This window comes from Apium graveolens, chromosome 11 (genome assembly GCF_009905375.1).
Source record: "Apium graveolens cultivar Ventura chromosome 11, ASM990537v1, whole genome shotgun sequence".
Lineage (NCBI taxonomy): Eukaryota > Viridiplantae > Streptophyta > Magnoliopsida > Apiales > Apiaceae > Apium > Apium graveolens.
Window position 1 is genome coordinate 68,857,547 of NC_133657.1, and position 11,667 is coordinate 68,869,213.

The window sequence follows — 11,667 nt, forward strand, 5'->3', positions numbered from 1 at the left end:
TAAAGTTGATAGATGACTCGGAATGGGATCTATTGATCGGACAAGCGTTGAAATTGTAAACAGATGAAATGTGGATGACAACCAATAATATCATTCTTTCGATATCATTCTTTCCTATAATTCTTATAAATCTCGAGTAAAGTATAACTTCTTTCATGATCAGCTCTATAAGGTGACAAGAAAATGGTTGAATCCCTTTCAAATCATTCCTTCTTCAAAATATTGTTTTCTGATTGGGACAAGCAGTGTTATGGTGTGACGCTTTGCCGAAATGACAAAGAGTCTGGTGGGATGCCACCTAATCATGTGCTGTATGCCATATAGTATGAAAGACTGGCCACCTTGAGTACAAATATGGTTATCTCATTCACATCTAAATCATACTCATTCTTTCTTCTTAAATTATGATTTATTAATTTATGAATCCTTCCGATTGTTTCCTTGTACTCTTATTCCTTACAAAAGGTTTCCAATCAGAATCATATACACAAATTCCCTTCTTGCGTAAGGTCTATTCTTTGAGTGTTTTAAAAAGGAAGTGAAACGAACCCGTGTAGCAGATGGAATTACGTAATAAGTGTGGATAATTGCAAGCCAACAAATGGTGGACATTTACGTGCAGAGAAGAACCATTATGCCGATAACGGGATTGTTGCGAGGACATCAATTCAGAGGCGGAAATCTATATGTATGATATGTTTCGAGTCTAGGACTTTGGCATGAATTAAAGTGTTAGCAAACTGTATGAGGTAAATTAACTAGAGAAATAAGAAAGTCAAACTGCGTATATCGGATAAGGCAAACGATTGATTGGATAACGAAATCGAATGAAGAAATTCTTAATAATAACTAGATAATTGATTAGTACATTGTGAAGATGAAGCATACCTCAATCATGTGGGAGATACTGTCATGAAGGTTCAAGATCGAAGAAGTGCTAGTTACGAATAAACTTTGAGTGTGTTCTTCATGGAATGGTTGGGCTTTTCCACTTAAGTAAGTGAGTTATGGTAAATTTGATACTCATAACTGAGCCAACAAAGAAGGTTCAGTATAGAAAGGCATAGGTAGAGATGAAGATATGGTGATTCAACTGTGAATTTTTTTAATAATGCTTTAAAACCAAAGGAATTCTTTCACAAGATTATGAGAGTGTTGGTTGAGACCATGTGCTGGTTATCAGAAGTTAAACGAGTTAACTAATAAGGACAAGTGTATATTGTCACGGATAGGCGAATTGTTTATGAGAGAGCTTGATTTGAAACATGAACTAGAAGAATTTTAGAATAATTTATAATAATACTCAGTAGTGATATTCAGTTATAATCAAAGCATAAGAGAAATGGTATTATATAATAAGAATTGTTCGCTATAATCTTAAGTTGAACTAAAATATGGGTTGTACTGGTTAGTATTATATGTGATGGTGAAATGGTGAGTTTAGAAGATGGAAGTTGATTGGTCTACTTATGAGTTGATTGTTGGTTGTTTGATTGATTGTTGGTGTCGTCTTGAGTCCGGCTGGTAGTCAATAATATAAAGGAGATGCTGCCCAAATTTTTGGAAAATACCATACTCTTAAAGATAGAAAGTATACTTCTGTGTGTTATTGATATTCATGGTAATACTCCAAATAATTGTGATCTCGGTTCTTGAAAGAGGTTGTCACAGCCAATTCGACTATATATAATTGGTCTTTGATTTCATTTATCTAGTCATCACTTGGTGCAATTAATCAATTAAGTAAGTTAATTGGTTGATTTTACCAATTAATGGTCAGTTAGATGGAAATCAATTCCAATTAGATTAAGTCAAATTTTGATGCGACTTTCAAATCCGAAATTAAAGCACTGAGGAATTTGGGGAAGGTAAGGACACTAGTAGAGTTCAGAAGTTGCTGCAAGTGTGTGAGGCTTTACTTGGATGAATATGCCCTTAGTAATGAACAAGAGAGATAGAAAGTTATTTGTATGGACAGGTGAGAAAGATTTTTTAAGAACTAAAGATTTAAGATAGAGCAAAGAGAAGGAAGGAAGGAAAGGAAGAAGGGAGGTGGAATAAATAAGAGATTAGTACCTACACCAATATGGATTATATTAGCCAATCAAAGAGATTCTATCATCTGCAATAAAGTTTTATCAAAGGGTTTCGTGTTTCTGAATTGTTTTAATCATCATACAATAAATGATTTATCAAGTATTTCTGTTCTGGATAAAATGTGAGATACAGTTTTAGTTTAGTTTCTGATTGATATTGATACTTAGGTTGTTGTTAAATATCAAAAGTGGTATTAATATAGATGATTGATATTTCTTTAGTATGGGATGTTGTGAGCATCAAAGTTCGTATTGATATCTAATTTGATATGACATCAAAATGAGTATTAATATCAGGAGTTCGGTAGTGAATGAGCTATGAGAATGAAGAACGGAAATAGGAAAGAAAGTGGAATCAAAAGGATGATAAAGAAAATTTATAGGTAAGATATGGGTAACATGAGGGATAGAAGTAAGGTGAAAAATTTAGGAAACATTGGTAAATTGAGATAGGGAATGCATCCTAGGATAACGATCAAGTACCAGGGGCTAAAAGAAGATATCTGGTGACTAGACATGAAGAGAAAATGGGAGGAAATATGTAAATGAATGTTATGCCTACCCAAGAGTTAAGGCGGGACGTCAAAGTCTAGATGGATACATTTTTCTAGGAAACATCGTAGTGAAGTCACCTGAGAACCAAAGTTTGTCCAATAAGTGGGTTCGTTGCTTCTTGAATAAATGGTGGTACGTCATCAGATCCAGAAATTGATTATAAATGATCGATATTATTTGATTTGAGATTTGACAGGAGTATTCAGAATATGATGAAATCATGTCGAACCAGAATAGTATATACCACTCCTAGATGAACGGGTATTAAATAAGGAAGAACTAAAAGATATGAATATTGGCTACGATAACTCAAGAGATTCAAGCTACTCCGAGAATATGATACGAGACATATAGATGTCAAAGAAGACTTTCCGATAGTAGAATAAGCGTTATATGTGACTAGACGTCAATGAAAAGCATTTCACTCAGTTTCATATTAGAACTCCCTCGAACCAAAATAAATGATAGTATGGGTTAGAATATGCGGGTAGGGTTGTAAACGAACCGAGCTAATCGTTAGACTCGACTCGACTCGTCAAGTAATCGAGCTCGAGCTCGAACAAGAAAACATACTCGTTAAGTTAATCGAGTCAATCCGAGTTTTTTAAGTGGTCGACTCAAACTCGACTCGAGATTGACTCGAGATCGACTCGACTCGTTAAACTTGACTCGAACTCGACTCGATAAGCATTATACCTAAAAAAATAGATACATGATTCATACATGACTCTGAGCATGCTCTGCTCTACATAACTACATTACTGGATAATTCAGAATAATCACAGTTCAAGTTCAGTAGTTCACACTTCTCATTATCCTGATAATAAGCAAATTACACACTTTAAAAATATTAATATTTGTGCTAACTTGAGAATTTAAACTAGTTAAAACTTGAAAATAAAGAGTTAAAACTAGATACAAACACTAGTGTCTAAAAATTCTCAAAAGCCAAATAACATGGTTTGTCCACTACAGCAAACCAAGCAAAAATTGATCATTTATCATCCCAATTTTCATTAGACGCTTCAGAATTCAAGCACAGGCTGCACAACACACTGCATAAATTAATTTGAAACAGAATATTAGTTTTAAAAAAGGAAGCATCAGAGTGCATGTAAAAAAGTTGATCATTTAAAGATTAAGCCAAATCAGAATATCCTAATTGCCTGGTACAAACCTCGTTAATCTAACTTCCCCTTGATAGAATCAAATAGTCATTTTGTCAAAATCCAAATCAATCTCAACTTCCTTTAAGATGAGAGCATCCTGCATAAAGAAGATATAAGTTATAACATAAAAGTACATGTATGAAGTATGAAATACTAAAATGCATATGTACCTTGCTTGGTTTTTTAAGCACGTAAAGTTCGCATACCCAGTAAGCACCACACAATAACATATCCACTGTATTAGGTTTTAAACAAGAGCGGTGTGGCTCAATGACTCTTCTACCAGCGCTGAAAGTCGATTCTGAAGCAACCGTGCTCATCGGAAGAGCCATATTTGACAAGACTGGATGCTTAGCACTGTTTCGTTTCCACCAAGCTAATATGTCAAAAGATTTTGAACAATTAGGAGCAGGAATGACAATTTTTTCAGCCAAATAGTCATCTTATTCTGATTTGATGGGTTCCAGAATTGCACCACTTTCACGAACAAAATTTTCATATTCATTAATTCCTTGCGGTGTCTTTATTTCATCCATATTGATGGGGCCTCCATCTGATGAAACTTGACTTGATTCTAAAAAATTTGTAGATTTTGCTCGATATTCAAGATAATATTCTTGATAGAGTTCATTTAAGACATTGGTTAAGTAGGCAAGATTTCGATCTGCCTCACCTTCAAGTGGATAAAGAGTAGGAAAACAAAACATAGGAAGCTTCATTTTAAAACGCGGATCCATAACAGCGCCAATGGACATTGCCAGATTACTCTCCCCCCAATATTTATCAGATTTAGTTTTCATCTCACCTACCATCTCTCTAATATGTAAATTCTAATCAAAAGATTTTTGGTCAAGTATTTGTTTAACCTTCTTAATTTCTTCCAGGAACAAGTTTGATGTAGGATAATGAGTACCAGAAACAATATTAGTGGCAGGATTAAATGCTTCTAAAATTGAACAAATACCTTCAACCTTTTCCCAATCCACTGCATTAGGAACATATTCTAGAAAGCCTTTATCAAAAGAGGGATATCGCTGGAAAACTTGTTTAAACTCGATAGCACAAATCAACATCTTAAAAGTAGATTTCCAACGAGTAGGGACGTCTAATATTAACTTTTTAGTCTTTAAATATAGATGTTTAGCAATTTCTGCATATTTAATTCTACAGCCCTCTAAAGCAGCTACATATTTAACACCATCTCTTATCTTTTCAATAATCTCATCTATTGGTTCCAAACCATCTTTCACACATAAATTTAGAATATGTGCACAACAACGAACCTGGAAAAGTTTTCCCTCAATAAGTAATGATGTTTTCCTAATATCATACATATTCTTTAAAGTTCGTAAAACAACGTCATTTGCCTTTGCATTATCAACACTTACTGTTCCAATTTTATCTACAATCTCCCAATTGGTTAAACACTTAGATATAGCCTCTGCGACTACAAATCCACTATGAGGAGGAGGGACATTACAAAAGCTTATAACTATCATATTTAGCTTCCATGAACAATCTATCCAATGTGCAGTAATAACCATATACTCTATTTTCTGACTCGATGAAGTCAACATATCCGTGGTTACGTTAATCCTCTTAACAGAATTAAAGATATCTTTTAATTTTTTCTTTTCAATTTCATAAGTACTCATGCAATCAGATTTTACAGTTGCCCTGCTAATTTTCTGCCAAAAGGGAGTAGCTTTCCTCATAAGCTCGTTAAACATAAAACTCTCAACATGGATAAAAGGCAACTCATTTACCATTATATAGTGGGAGACATTTTTTCTCATATCGGCATAATCATACTTAAAATTAGCAATTGTTACCTCTGATGAACTATCACCAGGTTGGAATTGAAGTTGTGCCCGCTTTTGGAGCCCAAGTCCATGTATAATCTTGCATTTGTCGACATGCCTGTTCAGAGATGATGTTGAAGATGTCGGACCGCGTTTTAATTCCTGGTGACAAAGTTTACACCTTGCCCACTTTTCACCATCTTGCTCAAATTCTTCCAGGAACTTCCAAGCAGCAGGAGTTTTCTTCCTTGGCCTTATTGTGTAAGGCTTTGGAACTTCTTCAGTTTGCTTATCCCATTGTTCATTTGTTACTTCACTTTCTTTTTCTTTGGAAGATGAAGTAGAACCTGTATCACTTTTCTTCATTTTTCTAACACTAATATCTTCTTGTTCACCTGTGTCATCTGATGGAGTTTCATCTCCGAAGCTTCTAATATTTTCTTCATATACAGCATTCTACGGGATACTTCTGTGTGCGCCCTTTTTGATTTTCTTGATTTCATTTCGAATCTGAAAATTTTGACATATTTAATCAATTAATATTTACCGCAACAACGCTAAAAACAAGAACAATTTAACAGAATAGGTGGTTTTTAGGTCATGGTCGAAGCATCCAAAACAAATCCAATAAGGTTATAAATCACAAACTTAGAAGTTAAACCAAATCAAGTATTAAACCCTAAAATCAAAGAGAAGTTAATTAAACATACCAGTTGAAGAAGATGAATTGAACTGGATAGCTTCTCCTATCAGAGCTTCTCGTGCAGAAGTTTCAGTTTTGGCTAGGTCGTTAAAGTGATTACTCAATAGTCGATTGTCGATTGATTATTTGATTAAGTTTTATGTGTAATTGTGTAAGCAAGTTGTACATCTACTCTGGGTTGGGCTGTGTGTATTTCTCCTGGTATGGGTGTTGGGCTGGGCTTAACAAATTGTTTTAATTTAGGACTCATTTTTGAAACAACTTAAAATAATGTTGACCAACTCGAACTCGACTCGAGTTCGATTCGACTCGAGAAGTTCGTGAACGACACGAACTCGACTCGGTTGTTAACGAACTCGAGTTCGAACAAGAAAATGTGATCGATAAGCTAATCGAGTTCGACTTGACTCGTTAAGGAAAAACTCAAACTCGAACTCGTTTATGAAAAATTCGACTCGACTTGGTTCATTTACAGCCCTATATGCGGGTGATGCCTCCATACTAGTGTATTTTCTTCTAAGAAGTAAGAGATTTTCGCTTGGCAAATATACTCGATTGTGATTCAAGGAAATTAAGGTACAATGATACATTTGTGCGTCAATCATATCCACTCAAGATTTTCTCATTAATTCTTAACTCTAGTGTAATTTTGAGAACATCGAGAATCGAATACGCCATTGTTTCAGTATATCATTAGCAGATGGACGAGAAGATTAAGAGAATGACTAAAGAGCCTTGAATGCGATTGGAAGCAATTACAAACTAAGTTAATTGAACAGAGAAACATGTGGGAATGAGATTCAACAACCAGTAACTATTGGAAAATATTCATGAGCACGAATTTCTAGAATTAGAAAGAAAAGAGAATTAATAGGCATTATGCTGGTCCTTTTGAAACAGTAAAATAGAGAAGATAAGTGTAAGTGCGTTGGCTTCACCGCCACATGTATAGCTGGTTCATAAGGTGTTTATATGTGTATATTCACGAAAAGTAACTAAGCTCCATTATATATAAACTGGAGACTTGAGTTGAGTTATAGGAGCAACTAATAGAATCTGATGTCAGCGAGAGGCTGTTGAGTAATGAGTGATGCTGCGAATAAAAGTTTACGAAAAGTTGTAAGGTTGAGAGATCAACCTGAGAAAAAAGTGAGATAATGGAATATATCATTATCTGATCCTTAGTGTGATTCTGAGGACATAATCCTTTTAGGGGGAGGATGTAATATCCGGGACATAGCGTGTAATTATTTTTTTTGATAAATAACTATTATGTGATTATATAATGTTTTTTGGTGAATTATCTAATGATTGGTGTTGTTATGCGGATGTTTATATGTGGTAAAGTATAAGTATGTTAATTTTATTATGTCTAGAATAAAATATAGATAATTAAGGTATTTTTCTGGTAATTTTTGGAGTGTCATATGATTTTATATTGATTTATGAATTTATTAATTATTTTATGAATAATTACAAAATCATTTTCTAAAGCCGGGAATCGTCCAACCTCAACCGTTTTTACGTTTTTATAACCCGAAACTCTTCCAAAAACTCCTTCCTAAACTAATCTGGTAATTTCAGACATTTTCCATATTTTGACTTTTTCGATCCGGATTACGGTTTGACTCGTGCGCGGCCCGGCGCAATATTTTCGATACGCTAACCCTTTTCGATAACATTAACTTCGTACAAATCATTTTATCAGGATGATGCTTAACCAAAACATGATAGTGCTTATCCAAAACAGGATAATGCTTATCCAAAACAGGATAATGCTTATCCAAAACAGGATAATGTTTATCCACAATGATCGTATTTATAGTTACTTAGCGGCTAAGAAATGTATTTATCGATCCAACACGATCCAGAATGTATTAATATTTGAATTATTTAGTAATTAAAATAGGAATTTTTGTTCATGATGTTGTTTGTGTGATTTGATGTTAAAATCATGTAGATCTTTTCTTCCTGGTCATTTTGGTATATTATATGATGAATTTGGAGTTCAATAACGTTGTTAAATTTGTTGTTAGATTCTCGAATTGAAGAACTAGGGTTTATATGTTTGAATGTTCTTAATTAGAAATTAGGCGTTTCTTTGATAAGGGTTATCTATTGAAATTGATTGTATGAATGGATAGATCATAGAACAAGGAATTAATTGGCGTAAACGAATTATAAAAACGATTCCTGGATTGGCAGAATCGAGCTCGCCGGAAAGTTTTGGTATCGGCGGTGTTCTTGATTTTTTGACCAAAAATCCGGACAACCAGGTGTTTGTTTGTAGAAAATGATGGTTAAAATCAGTTGTAGGGATTGTAAACTCATAATCTGCAGCTTTTGAGTGAGTTCTGAGCATGGGAAAAGAATCCCGGCGAAACTCCGATGAGCAGCTCGCCGGAGATGGTGACCGAAGGGGACAAATTACGATTTGATCCCCGGACTTTTGAAAACAATACACTTCAGACCCTGCAGTTTGCAAAACTTGCAAATGTTGGATTCCAATTTCCAAAACTTTCAAAAATCGTATTTCGTTTTTATTTTATTTTCAGAAAATAGTTTTAAATATTTAAAATTTATGAAAATCATTATTTTTAATTCTGAAAATCATTTAATTCAAAAATAGATCTGGATTATTTAATTAATTAATTTTAGTTGATAATTAATTATTTAATTAGTCAATTAATTTAAATATTAATTGATTAATTAATTTAATTAGTTATTAATTAATTTTAATTGATTATTTAATTGGATTTAACTATTTATTTTGATTTAAAAAATTCCAAAAAATAGTTTCGAGTTATAAAATATTATTTAAAATTATTTTCAAAGCTCGATAATTATTACAAAATTATTTTAAAGCCAGATTCGATTATTCGAACTCTGGTATTTAATTATAAATTGATTTAGAGACCCGTTTTAACTCCGAAAAATATTCAAAAATTCGTATTAAGTACCTGGAAAATCATTTTGACCCGAGTCTTCTTTGAAAAATTATTTTGATCGAATATCTTGCATGCTATGTGCTACGTGTTGTCTAATTGATGTGTTATATGCCAATGTGGTTATTGTTTGACGATTTTTGCTGTAATTTTTAATCCGTAAATCGGATTTGGGTAAAATGAAGGGTAGATAAAAGCTTATGACGTCTATGTGACGATTAGAATAATATGAGATTGAGTATTGATAGATGCTTGTGATGCCTAGCAGAGTAAGAAAGTCATAGAAAAAGGAAGTCAGTGATCCGTAGATAGAATTGAGGCGTAGAAAGAGAAGGCAAGTGATTGACGAATAGAAGCAAGGCATAGAAAAAAGAAGGAAAGTGATTGATGAGTAGAACTGTTAGATGAATACAAGTAAAGTTGGAAATCATCTATAATAAGGCAAGTCCTTCTGAACCTTTCTTCAAGATATATTTCAAATATTTCTGAACTTTCTCATAACATGTTGCTAGTATTTAAAATAAATATTGTTTTACATTGCAAGTGCTTAAACTATCCAACCTTGAACTTTGATCATATCCTTGAACTAGAGATGTAAGCTTTATTTTTTCTAAACCACCAACGGTTGATTTACCAGATATTAAACCATTCCAATACAATACTACTATGTAAATACATACACACCATAAACCAAGTATTTCAAAAGAATTTCTTGAGTATACAGAAACGTATACACCCTAGAATACCCTATCACATCAAAGATCAATATCCTGTATTATCATTAAACCATTGTTCTTCCGATACTTGATTCTTCATCAGACTTGAATCCATTCTTCATACTTACACCTTGATACACCCTGGTGATACCTCTGAAATATTTTATGCTCTAAGATAAATGCTTTATCAATGTTAGGCATGATTCTGTTTTATTGAATTGCAATGGTTATCATATTGAATTGTTTTAGAATTGGGTGGTTTTATAAATGTGGACCAGATTCGTGGTCAGACCAGATTCGTGGTCAGACCAGATTCATGGTCAGACCAGATTCGTGGTCATATTAGGCCAATGCGTGCCTTGGATCCAGTATGTAGAGCAAAGCTGGGAGCTTTGCTTGGGGTAGTGTGTGACTGATCAGTAGCCTAACCTTGGTTTTTAAAAATGAAAAGAATATCCAATTCTATTCATTGCTTATCCAGAAACTTGATTCTTATGAATCATTTCAACTGATCTTTGCTGAACCTCAGTTATTGCTATTATGACTTGCTGAGCTAGTTAGCTCACTCTTGCAAATCTGTTATGTTATTTTACAGTTGAAAAGGAAATGGCTGGTAACGAGGATTCCCATTCCAGTGTGCGAGCTAGGATTCCAGGATAAGATGGACCGAGTTAGTAGGAGCTTTATAATGTAGATGAGTTATGTAAGATTGTAAGAATGATATCATTATCAGTTTTAAGCGGAACTAGTTGGGATTTGGTATGATGTAATAAAAGTTAAGGTTGTGGCTTATTTTCATACTTTAACCTATTGCGATCCATGGTTATGGTAAGTAGGGTCTTTATAAGCAAGTATATATATTGAGTGTGTGTGCGTGTGTATTGTGAACCCCAAACTTCTGACCCGGGTTTGGAGGGCGTCACAAAAAATATAAAACCAAAACCAAAAACAAAAAACTCAAAAACATCTCTCTTCACTCTATCCTATCTCTGAAGAAACCCACAACACCTCTTTTCTTTCGAATCTCAATTACGCTCTCTCTCTCTCTTCACTCTCTACTCTCTCTGAAGAACACCCACAGTAATTCCGTCAATCTCTACCGAGTTTCACTCCCCTAATCTGTATCATAATTTTTATCTGATTTCTTCTGTTCACTTCTCTCGCCAGAATTTCATTACAATGTTCATTTGGATTTTCTTGCCGACATATCCCAATTAGACATCGCAACGATATTGTCCATCTCTACTCTTTTGTAATTACAATCTCTCTCTCTCTCTCCCTTGATGTTATATTAATGTTTATATGTTTGAGCGTGTGTATATTTGATTTCGATATTGTTGATTTTGTAAGGTTTTCGTGACGTTGATGGCGAATAAGAAAGTAATATAGAGGAAGAGAGCCTCTGGATCTATATTTGTTGTTGCGATTCTTGTATCATTTTCGATAGTAGCTAAGTTGAAGTTAAAGCTTGAATTTGGTAAGTTTTGAACCCTAATTTTAGAATTGGGGGTTTCAATTTGAAACCCTAATTTTTTAATTGATTCCAATTAAGCTAAGTTGTGCACTCTTTAATTGTAGAATTGTAAATTATTGATTTTTCAGTTGGATTAATGTTCAATTTATTCGATGATTTGACTTTTGTATTGGGTATTGATTGACATGATTATTGGTTGTAGTGAAG

At 33.7% G+C, this 11,667-nt stretch overlaps 1 protein-coding gene across 2 annotated transcripts; it reads right to left on the reverse strand.

Annotated features, from left to right (window-relative positions):
• Positions 1–3,362: 3,362 nt before the first annotated feature.
• LOC141696297 (zinc finger BED domain-containing protein RICESLEEPER 2-like) lies at positions 3,363–6,522 on the reverse strand. 2 transcript variants are annotated; one of them, XR_012564453.1, is made up of 5 exons: positions 6,333–6,509; positions 5,653–6,132; positions 3,991–4,196; positions 3,829–3,917; positions 3,371–3,706 (listed from the first exon to the last, which is right to left on the reverse strand). XR_012564453.1 is itself a non-coding variant. In XM_074500456.1 (4 exons), the coding sequence occupies exon 2, from the start codon at positions 5,986–5,988 to the stop codon at positions 4,651–4,653; it is 1,338 nt and encodes a 445-aa protein (XP_074356557.1). In that variant the 5' UTR covers positions 5,989–6,132; positions 6,333–6,522; the 3' UTR covers positions 3,363–3,706; positions 3,829–3,917; positions 3,991–4,650. The 2 variants fall into 2 exon arrangements, 1 of the variants encoding a protein (XP_074356557.1); XM_074500456.1 differs by having other exon boundaries at positions 3,363–3,706; positions 3,991–6,132; positions 6,333–6,522.
• Positions 6,523–11,667: the final 5,145 nt, after the last annotated feature.

Excerpts from the sequence above, each read along its gene's own strand:
- LOC141696297 (XM_074500456.1), bottom strand. The coding sequence starts at position 5,988 with ATGAAGAAAAGTGATACAGGTTCTACTTCATCTTCCAAAGAAAAAGAA.